Genomic DNA, 24,134 nt, shown 5'->3' with positions numbered 1-24,134 from the left:
AATGTCAAATGTCACTCCATCTTTGCCATAAATTACTGGTAATTTGCTATGCTTCACTATGTTTGCATCTAATAAACAAAACCGAGTTGAAACTGTAAAAATACACATAAAAATACTCAAGAATTGCTGGTGTTGTTTGGAAGTGGCAGTACAACTTCATCTGCTCTGACAGTGTGAGGTGGGGGTGAGTGTGAGAGTATGAAGAGAGGCTTTGAGACAAAAAGATTTTTCAGGGGATGGTGGCATGTTCTTTGTTCCCCCATGGAGGTCGTACGATTAGAGACCAGGTGTGCATGAAAGCATTGACACACAGGTGAGCCCTCATCCTGAGTGAAAGAAAGTTATGTGGATTCCCTGATTAACATAAAAACTGCAGACTCAAGAAAACCCATTTATTACCCAGTGTGCTCCAGTTAACCTCTAATTATCAGAATCAGAATGCTTTATTAATCCCAGAGGTGTCAATCCCGGAGGAAATTGTTTTATTATATGTAATATTCAATCTTTACTTCCTATAAAGAAAATTAAGGCTGACTTCATAAACAATAATATGATAATAATAACAATAATGTACACTTTTGTCTAGTTTAGTATGCTCATATATTTTGCTTCTAAAACTGGCCTTAGGTGACGAATGCTAACGTTAGTGAGTCAGCTGACTATGAGGGATTACAAGGGGTTTGCTTCAAACAGCGAGTGACAAGTCATTTAATCATCTGATCATCACCGTTTTTTTTTTAACCTTATCACATGGGTGATGTTGTAATTGATTAAAGCTGAGCTGATGGTCTAAAAGTGTATGTAGAGTATCCAAACGTGATTATGTGATAAGCAAAAAAATTATTTTTGTAACCCAAGTTTAAGTATGATATAACAGTCTGTTGCATCACCTCAGAAGTCAGGGTTAAGAGAGGCCTGGGTTCTCGAGTACCTCGGCTGTATGTCTTGCTTTGGAGAGGAGTGCAGGGGGGGGGGGGGGGTCCTGTCCTGGAATAGCTCAACTGGTCTGGAATGCTCTGGAGAATGTGCTAACATGGGGTTTGACTGGTCAGAGGGGAAGTGCTTGCGTCTCTGAGTATCTGTGCCTTGAGGTTGAGTGGCATTAGTTATCAGAAGGTTATGGAATCTGTGCGGAGAAGGAGGGATCAATCATTACGCCCATTTGGGAACATCCTATGTGTGGTCAGCAGGTTGACAGCCAGGCTGTGTCGGGGTCTCAGCTCTGAGTCTGTCCTGTCTGCACCTTGTTTCTGTGGCTTCTGTCACCTTTCCCCACGTCTTGTGTGTGTGTGTGTGTGTGTGTGTCACACCAACAATCTGCTCCAGGCTTTGTGAAACCAGATCTGCCTCGTCCATCTCAGAGGAGCAGAGCACAGACAGGCAGCCCATTAGGCCTCATGCTCTGCAGGCTGACCTTTGAACTCCAACCCCCTGTTTGACCAAAAAGGGGCTAGCAGCCTTGCTGGGTCAGCATTTTGCTGGGTCATCGCAGGCTATCAGTGGCTATCTGTGTATCTGCCAATGAGCAGGGACTCCTGAAGGTCTACAAACATTAATGCCTCGTGTACAAACAGGCGCAGACGGGTATACGTGCCTGTGGATACAAACGCGTACACTCATGCGGAGCATACCCGCTGAATGCACAAACATCTGATTCATAATTCTCAGAACAGATCAGAAAACATTCTGGAGCTTTCAGCAGCGTGTAAGTCAAAGGAGACAGTGTAATGACTGCATGAAGGCTGACAGCGGTGCTTAAGAGAGGGCATCAGACTCTCACGGCCCAGCCTGCTGGAAGTGCAGGATTTCTATGAACCCTGAGTTCCTGCTCTCACTCGCTGTCCAGCAAACCCAAATCTCTGCCACAACATCCCTGACAAGAGGACTACTCCCACTGCCATGTTTGCTCAGCTGCGCTGGCTTTTATCGGCGTATTGGACTCTCTTGTTCCTGATCCCAAGCTGTTTTCTCCCACTTCTTCTGTTTGGTTTCTTTTCTTCTAGCAGTTTGTAGCTTTTTCTGCTCACTGTTTGGCTTTCGCTGTGTACGCCTGACGTTTTTCATAGGACTGACGCCAGGGAGGTCATGAGGTTGAGGTGAGACGGCTACCTGCGGAAGTCTCACGTCTCCTGCTGCATAGTGTCACCGTGGTGTCAGCTTGTACAGTAGTCATGTAAACACGACTTTGCTGTGCCCACTGCCTGTTCGGCCTGTGATCTCTCTGTCTGTCTGCAGAACAGCCCAAATACATTCATGCACTTACCAGTATTTAAGTAAATAGCTCTAATTTGGTTAGAAGGCTTAAGCGTAAACAACTCAATAGCTTGGGCTCAACATTTTTTTGTTTTACAGCCAGACTCATAAATCTAATTTAAGGTAATTTAAATTTATCCATGTGGATTCCGCACCTCATTTAGAAACCACAGAATCTGCAGTTTAAGTCAATTTTGAGAACCAGGCTTTGGAGGAGTAAGTGAGTCTAACCCAGTGATGCTCGAACTGGGAGGGGGAACAGGAAAGGCATAAACATCGGACAGCCCGGACTCTTAGCAACATTCTGTATCACACTCCTCCATACCGGTGGCAGTAACGCACAGAACTGTTGTTTGTCAGCCGCCAATAAGCATCTAGAAGAAGAAGAACTCTTTTCAGGTTACAAACAACAAACGGCGCTTTCATGGTGACGAAACAGAAAGAGAGAGAGAGAGAGAGAGAGAGAGAGAGAGAGAGAGAGAGAGAGAGAGAGAGAGAGAGAGAGAGAGAGAGAGAGAGAGAGCAAAGGTGATTTTAGAGGGGGATCTGGGGGGGCCAGGGCCACCCCTGTGGCCACCTCAATTGTGATTTATAGCTCATCAAGTTTATTAACATGGGAACCAAGCTAAACATCTGTCTTCTTGCTTGTATAAATATATTATTTTTATCAATATTAGCATTTTCTTTTGATTATTATCATTTTGTAAATATTTTTATTTGAATTGCTTTAACCCCCTTATGCCTGAATTATCTGACAAGTTAGCCTATAGAGAAACAAAAATACAGTAAAAATAAATTCTGGATAAAAAAATCATGAAAAAAATAAGAATAGAATAAAATTTAAAAAAATACATAAAAAAGAATAAAATAAAATACAATGAGATTTTAAATATATTGATAATAGATAAATACATAAAAGTAAAATAAATGAATAAAATAGAATAATTAGATGAAAAGCAAGTACATATAAAAGCTAAAAGTATTTTCTTTTTGTACAAATCTGAGACAACAGGCATCATTTGTTCTGTCTTTTCATGTTTCATGTTCTTTTTTTGTTTTTGTTTTTTTTGCTCCTTAAAACACTTTCAGTTGCTTTTACAGGAAACAGGGATAAACAGAAGGGAGACATCTTGCTCTTGGTTTTGCAGTAAATGTATCAGAAGGTGTTTTTATGTCTGTCAGCAGACAGTTTGAAGCCCAACAAATTAAAAAGACATCTTCAGACACTACATCCCCCTCACGTCAGTAAGTCACTCAAGGTTTTTAGGTGGAAACTTCTAAGATGAGAGATGAGAACCTGCTTGGTTACTAAAAGGAGGAAATGCAGCTAAATAAAAATACATATCAGCCCTGAACTAAAGGAGATAACGAGTGATGCTAAACTGGCCCATCTCAGTGACATTTTTGGAAAGCTGAAGCAACTGAATCTCTAGCTGGGAGCAAAGTCCTGCACGGGTCCTATCTTTCTAACATCTCCCAGTCAAGTCTGGACCTGTCTGGAAGAGGGCTGGGGTCTGGAGGACCTGGGTTTAAGCTAATGTGCCAGCGGAAATGAACCACTGTGGGCCCTTCAGCAAGTCCTTTAACCCCATAATTCCCGTGGCAGCCCACTGTTCTCTAGTAACTCAAGAGATGGGTCAAATGTAGACTCTAAATTCCCGATCAGGATTGAGAAAGTAAAAATTGTAATTATTCTAATATATAACCTGTGACCTGAACTGTGACCCGGCATGTTGCAGAAATCTGGCTGTGAGTCAGTCATGCACCTGGAGCTCATTCTTGCTAAAAAAAAAAAAAAAAATGTGATTTTTTTGCTTTATTTACCAAATTTTATTGTTTTTAGTACAGCAAAAAAATAACCTGAGCCCACACATCTTGTATTTATTAAGTTATTCATATGTTTATTTATTTATTTGACTGTTCATTTAAGTTTACTTAACTTATCGGCCTATTTTAGTGACATTTTGTTTCAACACTGGTCCATCAGCCATCATTTGTGCTATAAAATAAACAGATAAATAACAAATTGTAAGAACCCCTGGTCTAACCTGCAAAGATGCGTAACCGTTTGCGTCTTGGTGGTGGCCCCAGCCCCGACACGCCAGTGCACTCGTCTTCATCGTCACAGTCACCACTCTCGAACCCTTCCTCCCCATCGTCGCTCCACCCGTCCGCTCCACCTCCACGTGACCGGGCTCTCCAGCGCTTCTCAGGTGCTGTCACCGTTCGTAGCAACTGTGGAGCAAACAGGAAGAGGTTGAAGATAATGATGTAAAAATGCACATTGCTCTCATGAACTGCAGGATGGAATGTGTCTGGGTGCTAGATGGTTTATCAGAGAGCTCTGTAAATAAATACAGGGTTTCTCTTGGCCCGCAAATCATCTGTGTGATTATAAAAGTATGAGGGGAATTCCAGACAAAAACTTGGTGAGATCTAAAAGGGTTGTTGTTTACCAAACTCTCACCGTAACCTGCCAGGAAAGCAGCTTTCTTATCTGTGCCAGTTTTGTTATTTTTGTCCAAACGTGATTCATTCAAAGGGCTGTGGCTTTTGGTCCATGTAATTTACTGGTAGAAAAAGAAACTGTGGGGTAAGCAGACTGGTGCATTTGTGTTGATACTGGCAAACACTGTCTAGGCTGGTTGTCTTGGGGCGATGACACCACATAACACACTCTGCCCAAGTGGAAAGCTATGTCTCAGGATCTAAAATTAAATCTGAAGACAAGGAAAAATGAATGTCAGCCTTCATCATATTTCTTCTTCTTTTTTATTGAACCTTTTTTTTATGAAATAAACATGTAACACAACACAAACTGTTCACAAAAACTAGTTTAAACTGAATATTTACGTACTTTAGTCCTATTTATTTAGCTGTAGCTATAAAAATGTCAAAGATGACACAGTGTGACATTAAATAGCACTACAAAAATTTTTATTTCAAAACTTTGTGTTATGTGTCAGCACACTGACATTCATTATCTACATTCCTGGAGTCGTTGTTGCCTTGCAGCATCCTAGTTCATCACTTCAAATCAGCATTTTGCTTTACTTTTACTACTTCTGAATGTTTTCTTTGCACAATTTGTAATGCTTTTAATGTTTTATTGAAAGCAGTTTAAATTGTCCTGTACATAAAATGTGCAATACAAATAAACCTGCCTTGCTTTTTCTTTACAGCAGTCAGTGACATGCTAGCAGCTGGATATCAGTGCATTAGCTGTTTTGAACGTGCACCATGGTTAATTCAGAAAAGACATTGATGGAGGAACCAAGGAAACGAAAGTGAGAAAGGAACAGAGCAAGAGAGTAGAGTCAACATGAGCCTGACTTTTACCGACTGGAGGGAACTCAGAGAAGAGACAGGATGCTAGATTGATGTTGAATTAGCCTTAGTTTTGGGCTGTCAGGGTCCTGAAGTGGGTAAAAAGTATTTTTACAACAGCAATGTGTGCAGCATGTACTTAATTTAAGAAAACTGGACACGTGGAGGAGAAAGAATGAATGCCAGACCTAAAAAATGATCTACTGCAGGGGAACAGTATCCAACAATGGTTAAATGAAATGGGAACAAATCCAGTAAAGCCATGAAACAGGACCCGAGAGAGGTATCAGGAACTGATACCTCATCAGAAATGGTCTCCATGGAAACCTGGCTGTCAAGAAACCATTCTTAAGAAAGGGAAACAGTGAGGAAATGCTGAGATATGTCACATGACACAAGAACTGGACTGAAGATCAGCAGCAACAGGTCTGATGAGGGATGGATCCTCCCCAGAGCCCAGACCTCAACATTACTGAAACAGTGTGAAATCATCTGGACAGAGAATGGGAAAAAAGAAGAGGAGCTTTAGAAAGTCCATCAAGAAGTCTGGAGAACTTTTCCTGAAGACTACTTCAATAAATGACAAGAGTGTTTTTTAAGAAGGTTCAGACTCAAATTACTGACTTTCAGGGTTAGAACTTTACAAACTCAGTTTCTGCCTTTTATAATGTATTTGTATTCATGTTTACACATTTCACTATATTCCTGCACCAATTTTTGTTTATTTGTGGCAGCATAAAAAGTAATGAGGGGCGGACAAATGTTATTGTCAACAGATTTTCGGTCCAGTTTGACCTCAGATGTAAAAACAGTTGCTGTTTGACTAAGATGTTTTCCCATGCAAGTTGCAGAGGCTTGTAATGTGTTGTGCAACACATACCAGAAGTGAATACCACAGAAAATGCCACTAGTGAGGTCCACAAAACACTTCTTTTAGCATGAATCCAAAAAATGTACACAGTCCATTGGATCATTTCTGTGTATGAGCTCCCACCGAGTTACAGAGAATAGAGTCCAAGAGCTGTAAAGCAATGCCATTAACTATTCATTTTTTACCTAAACAATCTAATAAAATAGTTTTAATTAAATTAAATTACTATAAATTAGTTTTTTTTTTCTTTAGATTGTTTTAAGTCAGAAGAACGTGGGAAAAAAATCATGTCTTGTAACCATGGGTTAAAAACATGTGTGAGTTTCTTCAACAGCCACGTTTGACCATCTTTCTGGCTCCAACACATTGCACATGATTGAGAGCCCTCCCAAACTAACAGATGTGCTAAATTCCAGCCGCCTGCCCTCCAAGCATTCGTTTCATCTCACCGCACTGCCTCCTGCTTGTTTATTTTTTATTTATTTCCTTCCTATCTGCATACGTCAGCAGGCATTTTTTTTCTTGGCTGTTGTTTTTGGTTGTCTCTGGGAGAAAATTGTATTCATATGGGCTTTGTCTCAGGTCAGCTGCGGCGACTGCCCAGGCTCAGACGGTGTATTTGTGTCTGTGTGCAACAGAAAGCGGAGGTTTAAAAACCCAGAATAAATCACAGAATTACATCAGTGAGAAGATAAACAACCCTGTTCCCTTCCCCTGCATGCACAAACTAGTCAATCTGTTTTACAAGTGACATAAACTAAAGTTTAGGGTGGGAACACAGATTACCTTGTTCCCAGCAAGGCTGCCCAACAAACATCCATTCATTTCCCAACATTGAAGCCATACACGGATGATGACCACAACATTTCTAAAGGCCTGGTCACTTCGACCAAGGGTCTAAGGGATGGACAAACAGTAACTCTCAGACAGACTGCTAATCCATAGGAACTTTTCCACTTCTGCTTGAGCCCATGCAGCAGAGCGCCACCTGCTGATAGAGCTCAACTACAGCGCATCACATGAAAAAGCCCAGAAATAAACTCTCCCTGTGATGAATGGGACTTTAATGTAGTGAAATGTTTTGTTAAAGACTAAAATGTGTTTGTCTGCATTTACCAAAGAGCCCCAAAGATTTACTGAGGTCCTGAAATTCCTTCTCATGGTTTGTATCTTGGCAACTTGTTCAGACTCTGGATGGGGAGGGCTGTCTTGCAAAAGTTGTTAAAAGTTAAACAGCGAGAGAAAGATCTGGCTCTGAGTATTTTAGAACAAAACCTAAAAAAGAATGAAGAGTGAGGGGAAAACCAATGACAACGATGACTCTTTTTAGAGTTCAGTGTGTGCGCTGCCAGGTGTAGCTCAGGCTCCTCAACACAGAAACAGGCTTTCTGTGCTCTGATTCATCATAAACGCATGTTAGAAGATACTGAGCTAAGAGTTAACAGCTGTGCTAAACACTCTGCCCATTGCTGAATAATTACATGCAGCATAGCTCTAAGCTAATTATCAGCATGCTAACATCCTTAAAACAGAAAACCAAAGCATACTGATGATTTAAAAGTTTAATGTCAAAACATCTTTCCAGTTTAGCCAGTCCAATAATCAATACAAGAACACCTGAGCTGACCAAATGTCATTACAGTGAGCTAGAAAAACTTAGCTGTTGTCAACCATTTTTACTGGACATTTTTTTTGTGAGGAGCAGCCATGTTGGATTTTAGGATTGTGATAGGTAATGTTTATCTGAGATTAAAATTCAACCTCAGGTGGCCTTCTAGTTGAAGTTCCCACGTACAAACTTGAGCCATGTCCACACGGACATGAGTTTAGGTCAGGGCTCAGTTTGTCCTACCAGTGGAGCAGTCTTTAAGGATTTCACTGTGTCCCAGCTCCAACACACTTGATTCAAATTAAATCCAACAGCCTATGACGTTCTGCATAATGACTAATTAATTTGAGTCAGGTATGCTGGAGCAGGGAAATACTGAAAACCTGCAGGACAGTGGCCCTCGTTGGACCGAACTGAGTAGCCCTGGTTTAGGTGTATCTTTTTTTTTTTTATTGTTTGTCCCTCGTGTGCCGACCCTGCTAACACCTACAACAGTGGTGGACCACAGTGTTGCATTCGTGCTGCAGAAGCTACTGAACATTCTGACTTTTACAGCAAAAAGAATCTAAAATCCACACAAATGACTCCTTTTTAGCTCCATTCTCTGCCTTCCTTTTTCTTTCTGTTTGCTTACATCGCACATGCTCTGTGTTTTATTCTATGTTTTGGTTTTCACTAGCTTTGTGTGGACACATCTCTTAACACAACTCTGCTTTTACAGTTGCAGTAAGTGGCCAAAACTCTTCCAGATGTAAAGATACTTTAATCTGTGAGTGGCCTCTGGTGCAGCAATACTACTTCAGCACTATGTACATGTGTCTTCTTCTATGGTCCTTTGAAGGCGTTACTTAACCCAAACGGCGCTCTAGCTCCTATCAAACAAAGTGGTTACTGCAGTTTTTAAAGCTGAGGTTTCTCACTTCATGCACTGTTGTTTGTCCATTTACAGACACAGTAGAAAAAATAGTGGCACAAATATGGCAGCTGTAATGTGTGTGGACCCACGGCAAGTAGATATAAATAATAATCTGAGAATAAAAAGATAACAGTTATTTTAGTAAAGTTATTAGAAGCCAATAGTGACTATTTCTAATGATATAATACATTTTTTAATCACTTGTCTTTGATTTTCTTACACACCACACCTTTAACAGCTGAACACAAGGTTTATAATCTGAATGGAAAAAATATGATATTTTACTAAAGTAAAGTAGCTAAATAATAATATTAAAGTGTAAGATATGAATGCTTTTGACAATAAAAGTCAGGGAAGAACTACAGTTATTGTGGAGTCACTATGAACTGGCGTCCATCACATGTGATAAGAGAAATCTTTGACCTGGGCCACTTCAATGTCGCCATCAGAATTTGTTTTTATCTTTCAGGAATATGTATTAATTTCCATTAAAACCCATAATTCAAGATAAAGTATCATTCGGGTTTCACACACACGAGAGTGAAGTAGGTTCATGGACATACAACCTATAAAAACAAGCATATGAACATATGAGTGTTTGAGAATAATAAAAAAAGACATTTCTTGTGGCCTAAATGAGTCGTGCTCATCTCCACAAGGGAGGTGGCAGGTCAGTGATCCCTCAGCCTCTGCGGCAGGGTGCTGTGGCTTCTGCCCGCTGGCTGTCTGCCTCTGCTCCAGCTGTGGTAGGAAGGAGGAGTGGGATGTGTGTTTGTTTCAAAAGTGACACTGCGCTTTGGCATGGTTGAACCACTGCGGGATCTGCCAAGAGGCTAAACATTTACCGCAAGAGGGAAAAACATCAAGCAGCTCTTAACTGGAATCTTCTGCAATAAAAAATAAAAAAAGGAAACATCGAGGACACAAATAAATATATATTTTTTCTGCATTAAGGGAAGAAATCTGGCACTCTCCCTCTTCCCAACTCTGGCTTTTTGCATTTGAAAAGTTGCATTGGGAACTGGCTTGGACAGGTGGCTGGACACACAGAACATGTAATCAGCATCCCACAGGCCACAGGGTTTACCTCCTTTTAACACAAAAGCACAAGTCACGCTGAGGAAACATGGACTCAAAAGCTGCACACAAAGCCCAAACATGTGGCAGATTGCTCAGCGCCGGCCAGCCCAGACAGAGACACAGAAACCGCAAGTCTGACACTGCCTGCAAACACATGAACCTCACACAGGGTCACATTCAACAGCTGCAGCTTAGCCACTGGTTGACCTGCACGACAGAAATCAACCTGCTCTCACTGGCGATTAGCTGTGATTATTATGGGTACCAATGCTGTAAGCATTAGGTCGTTGCTTGTGCACTTATGCCACATTATTAACTATTAAAACTCCAAGCCATTTTTAGCCCAATTTTTAGTTCGCTTTGTTTTTTTTTTGTTTTTGTTTTTTAAGTTAAAATGCATGAAGAAGCTCAACCCTTTAAATCACAGTCAACATCCAGACATTATTTTTTCAGGACAGCCTCAGCTGTCAAATCATGAGGCTCAAATGATGTAAAATGAATGTATGCATAGATATAGCAGCATAAAGGTCGACCAGAAGAAGAAAGCAGAATTTATTACAAAGAAATAACACACAGATCAACAGTGACCAAGCCTTTTCTCATCTGCACATCATTCTCGCAAGTCTTGGCTTTCAGGAGAAAAAATATTGTTATTGAAACAAACACACAACAGAAACTATTTCCATGTTTCCACTTTTTCCTCCAGCTGTTTTTTTGTTTGTTTGTTTGTTTGTTTGTTGCTATTTCCAGTTATTTCTGCTACTATTTACCTGCTATCCTCACAAAACCAACTCCAGCTTAGCTCATCTTTGTCACCACCGTGCATCAGAAACGTCTTCTTGGCTTTATTCCAGCCATAGAGAAGCATTATTTTTCTTCTTACAGACACACATAGAACTTTATACTCACTGATTGAGCATTAATGTCAATTTAAGCTCTCTGATTGGTCGAAAGTTTGACAGGAAGAGGTTTCACAATTCAAAATAGACATTTCTTAGCAACATAGTACTGATAGCATCTATCTTTTTTTTTAATACAGAAAATGTGATAAATTATCATGTTATCAAGGATGTACTATATAGAATCTCTGAATAAACACTACATTTTGCAGCTGGATTGTAAACATCCTGGACGTGATATAAATGCCTAGAAAACTTCTATCCATCATCTAACAAGTAATCTATCCATCACAACTCACCCCACAGAGTTACACACCACCATTCCTGAGAAATTGTTTGTAATATTAGTAGTAGAGCTTAGAGGTGCCAGCAATGTAGCAGAGTTTTAAGGGTTAATCTCCCATTTCTGTCTCAATTTTAAGTGTCTGACAAACACCTACAAACACATAGCTGTATTTTATGTAGCTGTCTGTCTGTGTATGTGTGCTGCTCCTCTCTTACACTTATTAGAACCTGCTCTGTCACCACAGCAACCAGCTACACAGCTACACCCTCTTTGTAACATGGCTGCCCCCTTACTACATGTATGTATTATCTCAACAGGCAGTTGCTGCATTGGCACCCATCAAAATAAAACTGTCTTGCTTTTTACAGAAGCTGGTTTAAAATAGCTGATCAGTCAAAGTGAAATGAATGTAGATGTTGCCGGAGCTCTGAAACCGGCTGGAAGTGTGCAGACAAAAAGGGGCCTCTAGTCAGTATCTGGGATTGAGATCAGGGCCTGCGTTACGTCCTCCTCTCCGTGCACACGACTTGTCTGGACAAGCCTGCATGACTCGGCCCAGACGGAATCTGCTGCTCTCAATGTTTCTATCAATGCCTCGACTCATCTTGTCTACAAATCTAATCTACAAACTTTAGCTCCCAAACAGACGGCTCACCATGCTCTCATGACAAAAGCAACAGTTTCCCCATCTGATGTTGATGGCTTCCATAATTGCTCTGAGTTGAAGGCTTAAAATGCACACAGTCATCACATGCTGTTTTCAGATAACATAGTGATGAAAACTTGGTCTGATTCTTAGGGTTTCTGTGTCATGCAACTTTAAAGCTGCTCTAATCGCAGGGGATCACAATCATGTGTAATGTGAAAGGTATTGCTTATAGTTGTAGGTGCTTTGAAAATGTTCATCATGCTGTGTAGTCACCAGCTCGCTGTAAAGGTGTGCGTTCACTAGTGATGATTTGTGGCTTAAGATCTGTTTTTTATCAAGATCAGATCCATTCCTGATTGGATCAAGAGTCAGTAATTATAAGCCAATCTTGGGGTGTTTTTGAGAGCAACAGCATACAGTTATATATAATAACTCTCCAGTCAGCTGAGAGGCATCTGCGTTGTGTTTGCAGAACATCATAATTGTCATGTCTGCCCCCGTATTAACAGATGAGAGCTTGCTGAGAGGCTGGGTGGCATTCATGTCTCAGCCTCAGCTGGCGTGGCAGGCATGTGGCAGCTAAAGTATGTTTGATGGGTGAGGTAATCATCGGGGAAGAAGAACTCATACTTAGATTTTATGATGATGACTTTTTTTTAGTTTCAGCAAATGCATGGTATTAAAAGGGACTGGGATAACTGGATCAGTATAGGACATAAATGGGTCGGCATTTAGCAGAATTTCTTGTCAGATTTTAAGTACTTTGTTTTTGGCAAAAATGTGTTAATTGCATTTTTGGATGTTTTCAGAATAGACTGGAATCAAAGGACAGGTGTGGAGAACATGACAAAGTCCAAGTTACAACACGTCTGGCAATCCATGTTTCTTCTTTCTCTAACAATGAAAAAACACTGTAAAACCCAAACTACAAATGTACTATTTCAATATTTCTGTACAAGTTTGGTGAGAAAACAATGTTTAAAAAAGCTAAACTGACTCAAAATGTCAAGTCTACAAATCACTTGTGCAGTGAAAGGGAATTCTTTAGTTTAGCAACATTAGATAATGATTTGTACCTTCATAAATGCAAATAAAATGGTTGTTCAAGGGAATAGTCTCATCTTACCACGATAGTACATGTTGGTGGGATAGTACCAAATAAATGTTCACTCACACACATGATACAGTAGTGTATATTTGAGTGTATTAGAGTGTATGGTTTATATAAATAAGTATATTCTCGTTACTGGTCATGGATATTTTGACTTTTCTTTATTTTAAAATCTTTTTAACAAGGAAAAAAAATCTCATTGACATTAAGAACCTCTTTTACAAATGAGTCCTGGTCCGAGATATGAAGCAACAAAAACAAAAATGAGTTACCCAGTTAAAACACACAAAAGACAACTAAAATGAGAAAATTACATTTACAAGCGAACTATGAAAAACGAGTGCATGTTGTGGAGTCAGTCTCACGAATTCCCAGTTTGGATTTAAAAGTACTCCATGCAGTTAACTCAGTTAGTTTCTAGTTTTCTGCAGCATTTTCCAAGCAGAAGCTGCAGCATATGGAACATAAAGCAACAGCTGATCATGAGAATCACCGCTTTTAGGTTATGGGTCTTTTCTTGTAACTTCAGTGTGTAAAATGTTGAAAGGGAATGTTTCATTGTTCTTATTAAATAAGATGATTTTTGAGGGGTCTTTGAAGTCTTTAATACAGACTTGCTGGGCTGCACGGTGACGTGGTGGTTGACGTTGCCTCACAGCCAGAAAGTTCCTGGTTTGATTCTCGGCTGGGGCAGAGGGTTCGAGCTGGGCTTTCTGCGTGGAGTTAGCATGTGCATGCGTGGGTTTCTCCAGGTACTCTAGCTTCCTCTCACAGTCCAAAAGGTTAATTGTTGACTCTAAATTTTCCCTTAGAGAAATTATGAGGGGTTGTTTGTCTCCCTGTGATGGATGGGTGATGGACTGGTGACCTGTCCAGGATTCTTCCTCTCATCTAGTAGCTGTTGGGATAGGCTCCACCACCCCCATTTCCCTGCACTGGAATAAGCAAGTATAGCAAAAAGATGGATGGAATACAGACTTCCCAAATAAAGAATGAATAGTGAAAGCCTAAAAAAGTAAGGCAACCATCTGGATTTTTTAGTAAACTTAACAAAAAGCTGTGTGTTGTGCGAACCTACATTAAGTGGGTAAATCATAGTTGGTATATTAAGTCGGACAAACTTAAAACTAATTTACTTCAGAGGTGTTTTCAACTTAACATGAGTTGACATAAATAACTATCCTAACTTTGTTAAACTTTAATTTACCTGTTTAATTTAGGTTCACACAACCTAGTTACCTTAAAAAAGCTTCCAAGCTGGTTGCCTTACTTTTTTAAGTTCGCTCAACTTTTTTTGAGAGCGAACCTGTAGATCAGTCTCCTCTTACTACTTAATTTGGAGTTACACTGCAGGAGAAACACTTGAATAATCATAAATGTAATATGTTAGCTTTCAGTACTTTGTTAGCCCGGAGGTTCATATAGTTTATATGTGAAGATCTCTCATCCCCTGCAGTAAGGATTATAAAAATCATACATTTTAAACTAGAGACGTGTCACAGAGTCCATGAAATGTGATGCTATTTGACAGCTTTTAATGAAATACATCAAAAACTGGAAATGAGAACTAAAAAACAGGCCCAAGAAATTCCCTCTTTCCTTCTGGAAGGTCTGGTTTTAGTGCATCTCAGACTTTTTTTAACAATATATCTCTGTGGAATCTTTCCAGTCATGTAACGTGATGAAGTTTAAAATGAACAAATTCTCATGACCCAGAAATCATCTTTTCCAGCGTTACCATGATGCAGCAAAGCAGCCAACTAGGATGACTCTGTCCTAGCCTGTGATTGGCTGGAATTGTGGGATGTTTTTTTCTGCTGCAGCGAGTTGAGCGAGTGTGTTGACAGAACTGATCAGATGGTCCACTGAGAGCACAGGCTCAGGTAGCAGAGAGCAGACAATGAGGAAGAAGATGAGTAAAAAAGCTGTATCATCGTACATCTACACAGATAGGAGCAAACACTGACATCCATTTAGCATGCACATAATTAATTATTGCTTTCTCAGAGTAAGTTATTCTCTGCACAAACATATTTTCTGCTCTAAATTAAACTGATGTGCTTCCAAAAATCATGTGTCTGCACTCAGAAAGTCCCTCTGCTTGCTCAATAATACAGAGGCACCATATAGAGCCACCGTCCTGCAGCTTTAGATTAGCTTTGATTTAGCATGGATTCTCTCCCCATACTTAAACGTATTCATCAAGTTTAAATCCAGTATAAGCTGTAAAATAACCACAGCCTCTATTAGAGACGACTGTGTAGTACAGCATTCAGTCAACAGGTGCTATTAGATAAAGGAAGTGAAATCAGGAACAGCATCCCACTCATATTAGAGACTGGGCCACATGCAAAATATATAAAACAAAAGTTAAATGTTGGTGAAAGAGGAACCTGACATGTAACCACCAATGACTATTCTTATGTCTTATGTCTCCAGTGTTGGATTGTGTAGATGATTTTTGTTTTTAATTCTCTGTCATTATTGTTTTTTATATTTCCTTGATCTGCCAGGGACTACAGATGGAAAGTAGCCTCTGGCTAATTCTGGCATATTTACATTTTTATGTCCATTAATATGCATTGTCTCCTAAATAAATTAATTTAATTAAATATAAAATATAGAGATGTTTCCCTGCATCAACAAACCTGATTTAAATTAATGGGTCATCGATCAGAGCTGAGTTATTGGATCCATTGATCATCTGATTCAGGTGTGTTGGAGAAGGGAAACATCAAAAACCTGGAGGACAGAGGACATCTGAACCAGATGTTAAAATACCCGATATAATGTTTATGTGTTTGGCACTGAAAGATTAGTTGTTGTTGTTTTTACAAACCTTTAAATCTTTTAATGTTCTGATTCCAGTGATTTGGATCTCTGAGAAGAACATGTGCACCTCATTCTTATGCTAAAAATGCTCCATACCTGATTTAACATCACTTACACATTTCCTGCAGTTTCTTTACTATCAAGGCAGAAAGACAGACAGTTTGAATAATCCAAACCTCTTTATTTGGACTTGCAAACATAGTTAAAGTCTTGGTAATAACACTTAATTACACAGAAAATCTACCAAATAAACAGCACCATAAATACAGCAGGTCAAAGCTGCACCAGTGAGTCCTCCTTTTGTTTCTCTTACAAATGACTAACCCGTGTTTTGGTTTACTACATCTTTAAGTGTCTGATTGTGTGCATGTCTCTCCCCATTATAATCCCTCTCAACAATGTTTAAAAAGCTTCTTGGTGAGCACCTTGGTGATATTATCAAAAGAAATGGCGCCCAGATCTTGGAAAATGAGGCCCATGTTGTAATAAACTCAATTAACCTTTAATTTAGACAACAAGAGGATGATCAGTTTTTTAAGACAATTATCTGATCCCATAAGAGACTAATACTAATGTGGTTTCCAGCTCCTGGTTTAAAACAGCTGCATTGTGATGTTTTAAATCAGCGAATGCTTGGGTCACAGCGTTAGACAAACACGCTGCTTTTCAGCACAGACTATTTTTCATGATAAATGAAGGAAATGGACTTTCCTTCCAGCTAATCCCCACATGTCCTCCGAGCGCCTGTGTTGGGATGGTGCTGGCAGATGTCCCTGTTTGTAGCCTGGAGAGAAAAAGGCATGCGAGTGGAAATGAGCGAGGCGCATCACGGGAGAGATGGAGATAGACAGAGGAATGACAGGAGGCGCTTTCTGCACAGTGAGTCATGGAAAGCTGCTTGGCGTTCGGGTCGGCACAGCCTGCCCTGCTTTCCCACCCGCTCTCCTCCACCCCTTACTCAACTTTTATTGAATCTGAAATCTACACAGGAGGAGGGGGAGAGGTGCTGTCTCATACTTGTCTCTGCCTCTTGTTTTTTTCTCCCCTTCGCCCTCTCGCCCTCCTCTGTCCGTGTTGGAGAAAGTCACGCAACGGGAGCCCAGCCTCAGACAGTTAATGCAGACAAGATTAATTTCCTGATGTTCATTCCAGTCGGAAACAAAGGACCCAGAAAAAAGCTGAACTCCAGTCCTGCATTAAACTGGGCGTGTGTCCACTCCACCTTTCTGACTAAGCTCATAAGTTTATTTCCAGATTTCTCTAGTTTGGACGGAGTGCTGAGTGGCTGTTTAGACATTGCTGGCAGGGACTTTGTAACTCTGGTATATAAGCTTTCAGGCTAAATGAAAACTCTTAAGCCTTCCTCTTACATAATAAATAAATTGTTGTACTTCTTCTGGGAGAATGAAACGTTGTAATCCAATGCAGTCGCTTCAGATCAAGGCAGCCCATGAATGCAGAGGGTTAACATATGTAATATATCTGGTATGACAGCAATTTTCAATCTTTTTTTGAGGCTAACCAAATGAAAATCTTGACTTATGTCTGTGAATGTGCCTGATTGTCTGTTTGGGGTTTAATAGTTTAAAAAGTCCCCTTCCTGCACAAGCCTCTGGTTGCAAAATCAGATTACACCCATCAAACAATCTCTTTTTGTCTGCTACTCATCTGCTTTACACGTTATCGCCGTGGTTTCCAAAGTCATGTGTTGCTAAGAAACCCTCTATTTCACCATCAGCAGACGGTCGCTGCGTGTCCCATGATCACACCTTGCGGGAGTCGGCAGACGCTCGGTAGGGAAGGCGGATAATAGAGGGTGGAGAGGCCTGTGCTTGCTCAAGCTTCAGTGGACCAGCAGGGAGAACCGGCTGCTCTCCTAGCTGGAGACAGATAAAACTGAGGATGCTGGGGAGAGCACAAACTTGTAAGAATTACTACAAATTATGGCTGCTAGAAAAATCATAATCATGATTATTTTGGGTGAACACTGAAATCATGATTATTAACGCGATTAGTCGCTGCACCGAGGGAGGACAATCACCCAGGGAAGCACCATGCCTGCTTTAGGGGTTTTGTTTATTCTCTTTTTCTTTCTTACTTTTTAAAATCTTATATGTAGTCTCCTTTAGTTTTTAATTTATATGTTGCATTAAAATATGAAAATGTTTAACATTTTTATTTCAGCAGTTTACATAGACTTTAATATCTGACTTTAAGCCACGAATGGATCAGCTGAGGGGGACTTGGTTCGATAGAGTGGGAAAGTCGGAAAAATTTCACACTTTTGTTTAGTTTTATTTGCTTTCATATTCCACTCTACTGAAACGGATCAAACCACAACAACTGTTCGCTAGCGGGCGATAATCCCTAAAACAACCAATGATCAAGAGGAAATAAGAAGAAAATCCTGCTTGTTGATTGGCCAGGACAGAAAATTACTTGTTCGCCACAAGACAACAATGGGGAAAGATAAATTTTATGGAATCTTGGAGTTTCTGTTTTTACTTTGGTGTAAAAGTTACAGTGGTTTTAGTTACATTTGTCCAGTATGAGAAGTAGAAGAGGCAGCGAGTTATTGGACATGTTGCATTCAATGCTTACTAGGTCACTTCCTCTCTGGTTCACTGGATGGTTTGTTTGCTTTCATAGTATCAGCGAACTGCACCAGGATTCACCTGCAAGTAAACCAAGACTCCTGGTTTCAAACGAGTGCAAATGAGAGTTTAATCAACTTCAGACCAACCAGACTATCCATGGAAGTGGACCAGATTTCGTGTAAAGTGGACCAAACTGCACCCTCATTTTCAGCCTGGGTGCAGAGCAGAGTGGACACCTCTGGCCTGCGAGGACCCTGGAAGTGCTTTGGGATGGGGGAGGAGCCTACAGCAGCACACGTCTCCATAAATGGGAACTACCAGAATAAATTCAGTCGAGAATGACCACGAAAGCAAGTTAATGCAGTTAGTTTACAATTACAAGTACCATTCAGTTTTCTAACTGATCACAAGATTTCTTTCCAATTTTCAGATGTGTCGCTTATTTAAAAAGAGTTGATGGAGTGTTTGAAAACTCGCTGAATATGTTGTTGCCCTGCAGTAATAGTGGAGGATGTACTTGTGGAATTTGCCCAGATTAGCCTTCTAAAGCAGCAGAAGTGTGTGTGTGTCATTCTGAACACAAAGCAAAATAGCAGAGCTAATATGGCTAAATGATTTTATTAATACTTTTTTGTTTTGTATCAATGTTTTTGTGATTGCTTGTAGCCAAAGTCAACATATTGAACAACCCTACCGCGAACTACAAAAACTGAGGTGTTTGACAGGAAGAAAAGCAGGGAACATGTGTGTGTGTGTGTGTGTGTGTGTTTGGGGGGGGGCCAGTGAACTCTGTCAGGTTCAGAGAGGAGCCTCAACTGAGCCCCTACAAGCACCACAGTCCCAAACAAAAGGCAGGGCAGGAACAGAGGAGGTCCCTGACCCTCACGGGGAGACCCTCTCGTGACCTAGCGGAGACAGGAAACAGGAAGTGTGACCCCTGACCTCTACAGGGGAGGGATCCTGTTGTACAGCAACACATGACTGTGCTCAGTGATAACAAGTCTGGGATGTGTGGATCCGATCTGAGCAGCAGCAGCAGGAAGACTCAGCTGTTTGTATTTCTGCTCCCTGACAGCGACACGGAAGAAGATCGCCTCGATCACGGGTTCAAATAAAACTGACCCTTGCTGGGATTCCTGGTAAGCAAGACGAGCTTCTGGCTTGAGCTGCAGGGTTTTTATAAGCCGGCTGCGTGATAATTACACTCAGAGGGGTGGCAGTAGTGTGGGAGCAAATGGGCGGAGAGAGCAAAGACAGAGAGAGAGAGAGAGACAGAGAGAGCAAGAGAGAGAGAGAGAGAGAGAGCCAGGTTAGCCCAGCGTGAGCCTCAGGATTGATGGTGGATGGGGTAAGGAAGGAGTGAGAGGTAGAGGTACGGAGGTAAAGAGGAATGGATGGTAGCAGTACAAGGGATGGTTGGGCCTCATTAGCAGTCAGCCTAATTGGGAGGAAAAGGGCCCTCACATGCTCTGCCTGACCTCCCAGTCAGCAGGGGAGAAGGGGTGTGTGAGTATGTAGACGAAGAAGAGAGAGAAGGGGGGTGGAAGGCTGTCCGTAAGTTGGATTTCTAAAGTCAAAGAACCATAACTTCCCATAGCTCCTCACCTCATTAACTTATCTTGAAGTCAGAAGTCTCAGAATAACAAAAGGATAACTCGTGTTGCTCTAACAAGAAGGTGGGGGCAACTGTACACATACCCTGCGGCACCTCAGAGGTTTACACCAGGTGTCACACTTCATTTAAAGCACCCTCATAACTTATCCCCTGCTCAAATGGGGCAGCAGCATCTCCTCTTCCTCCTCAGTCATACTTTACACGCATAAAAATGAGTGCTGGAGGACGGAGGCCCTGAGGGGGTGTATAAAATACCGCTTCAAAAACGCTCAGTAAATAACATCAAACGGAGGTAAGTCTCTTTGACTGGAGCGAACATAATGACTAGGTTAGCAAGTGTAAGTTTACAAAACAGCAGGCCTGGTTTGACACCCATGGTGTCCATTAGTCTGATTGTAAGCACACCCTGAAGGAAAAGGTGACCGCATGCCGGTCTGATCACCCAGCAGCTTCCACTTTGTCTCTACTGTAACAAGAATAAGCAGCTTGCAGTATTTATTTCTACAACTGTATATGAGCAGATGAATAGTGGCTTTATTTAAAAGCCATTTGTCTGCCTATATATCACTGCTGTATATGAGCTGTAAAATGAATCTGCTTTAGTTATAGTCCCGTGTGAACAAAAAGATGGATTGCTGCAAGTGTGTGCATGAAAAACTGACGTAGATTAAGTATGCATGATTTATATATATGTGTGTGTGTGTGTGTCTGTATATATATGGGTCTGCGTTCTGTGTGAGCGTGCACGAGGTGTTGGGCGCATGCTGCTCGGGCCCTGGCGGCTTGGAGGAAGTTAGACTGCGTGATGGAATTTGTGGCGCTCAAGATCTGGTTTATTTTCCACCCCGGATTCCTGTCCTACCTGCTGGATTTTCCCAGGTTCTGGCTTCAATTAGTCTGGGAAGCTGCGAGGAGAAGGGTGGGCGAGGGGAGGGAGGTTTAGGCGAGGCGGGAAGGGCGACTGTGCTGGAGTCTGTCACACACAACTCAGCACAGCTGGGGAGATGGAAAGAGAGGCGTCAAACATGCTGAGATAAAGAACGATGGAAGTAAAAGCTGAGCGATTGGAATGAGTAAAAGTAGAATTTCTGGCTCGATGTTTGAAGATGTTTGCTACTCTGCTGAAAGAAAGATGTAAGTCATATCATTGGAGCTCTCCAAGACGGGGCTGACAGAATAAAGCCACGAGGCCTGACCCTCCAAATGGCAAACTCATCTGACAAACGAAACACTCTGTAATCAAAACCCAATCACATAATTGCTCCATTTTGCCACTAGCTCAACCATCTCATGCCAGATTAGTTGCTTGCAGGAGAAACCTGATACTCTGGGAAGTTAGACAGATGTTCAGAAAAACAAACGAATCCCATCGGAACAAGAAAACATCTTCAAAATAATCTGTTCTAATTCAAGCATGCTGACTCCACACACAGGAACTCTCATGGCCACTTCAGATGAAAATCAAAGCATGGATGCAGAGTCACGTTCGCTCAGTCTGGCAGAGAGCTGTAACCTCCAACTGACTCGAAAGTCGAGGATAGTTAACCTTGTCTCTATCGGCTTCAACATTCACATATACAAGTCACAGCACACAGACAGGACCTCACACAGGAATTTGTTACATGGATTCCTGTGGCCATGTGGGAGATGGCCTGTGGGCAACAACATTTTGTTGCAGAGAGGCGTCCACAGCAGCTCCTCGCAGCCCTGCAGTGTTTAAAGATTCCAAGAGAAGAGGCATTAACGAAAGGAGAAAGCCATTTCTCTCCATCCATTTATAATGTGCAGCTCTCTATAAGCTTGGCTGAGGCTCAGTCATGACATCAACTGCTTCAAGCGTGAGAAACGTTGTTTTACAAGCTGAGGCGACCGGCTCCGACTCTTTTTTTCCCCCCGTTTTTTTGCCCTCATAGTGTTTAGTTTAGCTTCACAGAGGCACAAAGGCAAGGGTCTCCCTGCCAGACTGTCTCTGTATATACTGATTCTCTGATCAACACTGACAACGTGAGAAATGACACATTTCCGTTGCGTAGCTGCGTTTTACAGGGCCATCGTCACGGAGCACTTAGGAGCGCAGGAATGAACATCAGGGGGATTAAAGTTAGAAGGGAGTAGATTCTTTTGGAGGGGTCCCATGTTTCCTTCGCTGTTCAGAGTGTAGCCCCTGTGTTTTATGACAGCCTCACATACTGTGGTCTGGAGCTGGATTGTGGCTTGAATGTGGGTCAGTACAAGCTAGGAGAACCATTGATTATGTTCCCTGTTTCAGCCAAAAGGTGAATAACGCTTATTCAAATGGAAAACGTGTGCAGGATAAAGGAGCCTCAGAGGATCCGTTAAGAGCTGTGAGAGTGACCCAAGTCCTGAATGTATAGCTGAGCTCATATAAAGCACAATAATGTAGACGCAGCTCAGCCTGCAGCAATGAACACACTGTACAAGAGGATCCAACATCATGAGACTAAAATACGGCAGCTGCTAATCAGCATGGCATTCTGCAGCTCCACTTCCAGGAAGACTACACATGTTATCTCAGTCCTGGCCTGTCCTCACACACACACTGAATACAACCAGGGCAGATGAAAGTAATTATCTGTGAGCTGTGGCCTCCTCTCTCACATCAGATGGTTAATTAGTTAGTTTGCTTTTAGGCTGGCTTCGTCCAGAGCTGGTGGTCTTTCAACTGGGAGGAAGGCGGAGACCTTGTAAAACTGCTTTTAACTAAACATCACTTTCTCTGGTGCCCTCAGAGGATGTTTACAATATGCAAGCTGAGAGCAAACAGGGCCGTGAAATTCTGGGGACAGTCAATAAACACTTAGCAGGAATATAAAGCATGTTTAAAGTTTTGCCTCCCTGGTGACACGCGACATCATCTTTTCCTGTTGGCAGACACAGACCGGTGACAAATGAGAGGAAAAAAACAGCACAATGTGTCAAGGCCATCATGTGCACTTTGGCGTCGACTCTGCAAGTTGTGTGGAATACTACCGGAGGGACGGAAAACCCAAAGATAGTCCCTCATTTGGTGTTTTGAAGCTGGTATTGGAGGAAAATTTCCAACACTTGAGTCCAAAGAGGAATCCTGTGGAAATTTGTCTCCTAAGGAAACATCCTACTGGACGCTTTTTTATTTATTACTAGCAGATCAAGTTTCTTACTTTCTGTACTTATTAGATGCCACAATCCTCTCACTTTTCCTGTTATTTTGAGTGACGTCTGTGAGTGGATTTCCTGTGTATTTTCCCACATTTCTTCATGTTTTGCCCTCAGGGTGAATTATAATAGCTTTAATAATCATTTTTTTAAATCAGTGCCACTTCCGTCATTGTAGCTTCTTGTCAGGAATGCTCTGCCTCTACCTCAGCTCACAACTGTTCAGATTTACTTTTACTTTGGCTAAAACTGCTCTGATTTGGTAGAAAAGGGAAAAGATAGAGAAAAGGAAATAAGTAAAGAAGATGAGAGTAATCTAATCTTCCAGCTAAATGCAAGATCTGACAATAACAAGGTTATTTTGTAAAGAAATCTGATTCCTAAATCAAACTCTTGTGTTTTGGTGAAGTTATTACAGTAATCCAACTATAATTCTTCCACTTAGAAATGTGTTTATTTTATGACTAAATATGCTGTAGATTTTATGAGTAATCATATTCATAATAAAAATGTTTTTTAGTTTTGAAGCTAATTTAAAATGTGTCTTTCACGTGCAGCAGATGTGGCTGCTGCTTTATGTTGGTGCTTGTTTATGGTGATGTTATTTATCTGAATGCCTCTTCTAAATGCTTTTTGTGTGCCTTTAATACACTTTACAGTGGTGCTCTGATTGTTTTCTTTGTATAATCTTGTTGGTTGGCCTGACTTGTTCACTGAAGCATTGTCACTGTAAGTTCTCAACTATAAATGTTTCCTGGGTCTGCTTCATATCTGCTAGCATACTTAGCATGAGATAACCCAACTAGGAATAATCTCACCAGACCTCTTACTGTTAGTTGTTCCTAAGATCAGATCAGAGCAGGTATAAAAGCTAAACATGCTTCTCCTGTTACCTGGAACGACCTGGAAAAGGACCTGGAATTGTAGTTCATG

General features: G+C 41.2%; 1 protein-coding gene across 1 annotated transcript in view; it reads right to left on the bottom strand.

The window, feature by feature from the left end:
• gpc3 (glypican 3) overlaps positions 1-24,134 on the bottom strand; it is a 266,165-nt gene that overhangs the window by 14,365 nt on the left and 227,666 nt on the right. The window contains exon 7 of the mRNA XM_041991058.1: positions 4,302-4,488. Coding sequence (XP_041846992.1) covers positions 4,302-4,488 — 187 coding nt within the window. The remainder of the gene's footprint in view (positions 1-4,301; positions 4,489-24,134) is intronic.

This window comes from Melanotaenia boesemani, chromosome 7, assembly GCF_017639745.1.
Source record: "Melanotaenia boesemani isolate fMelBoe1 chromosome 7, fMelBoe1.pri, whole genome shotgun sequence".
NCBI classification, from domain to species: domain Eukaryota; kingdom Metazoa; phylum Chordata; class Actinopteri; order Atheriniformes; family Melanotaeniidae; genus Melanotaenia; species Melanotaenia boesemani.
This window is presented reverse-complemented; position numbering and strand designations above follow the sequence as displayed.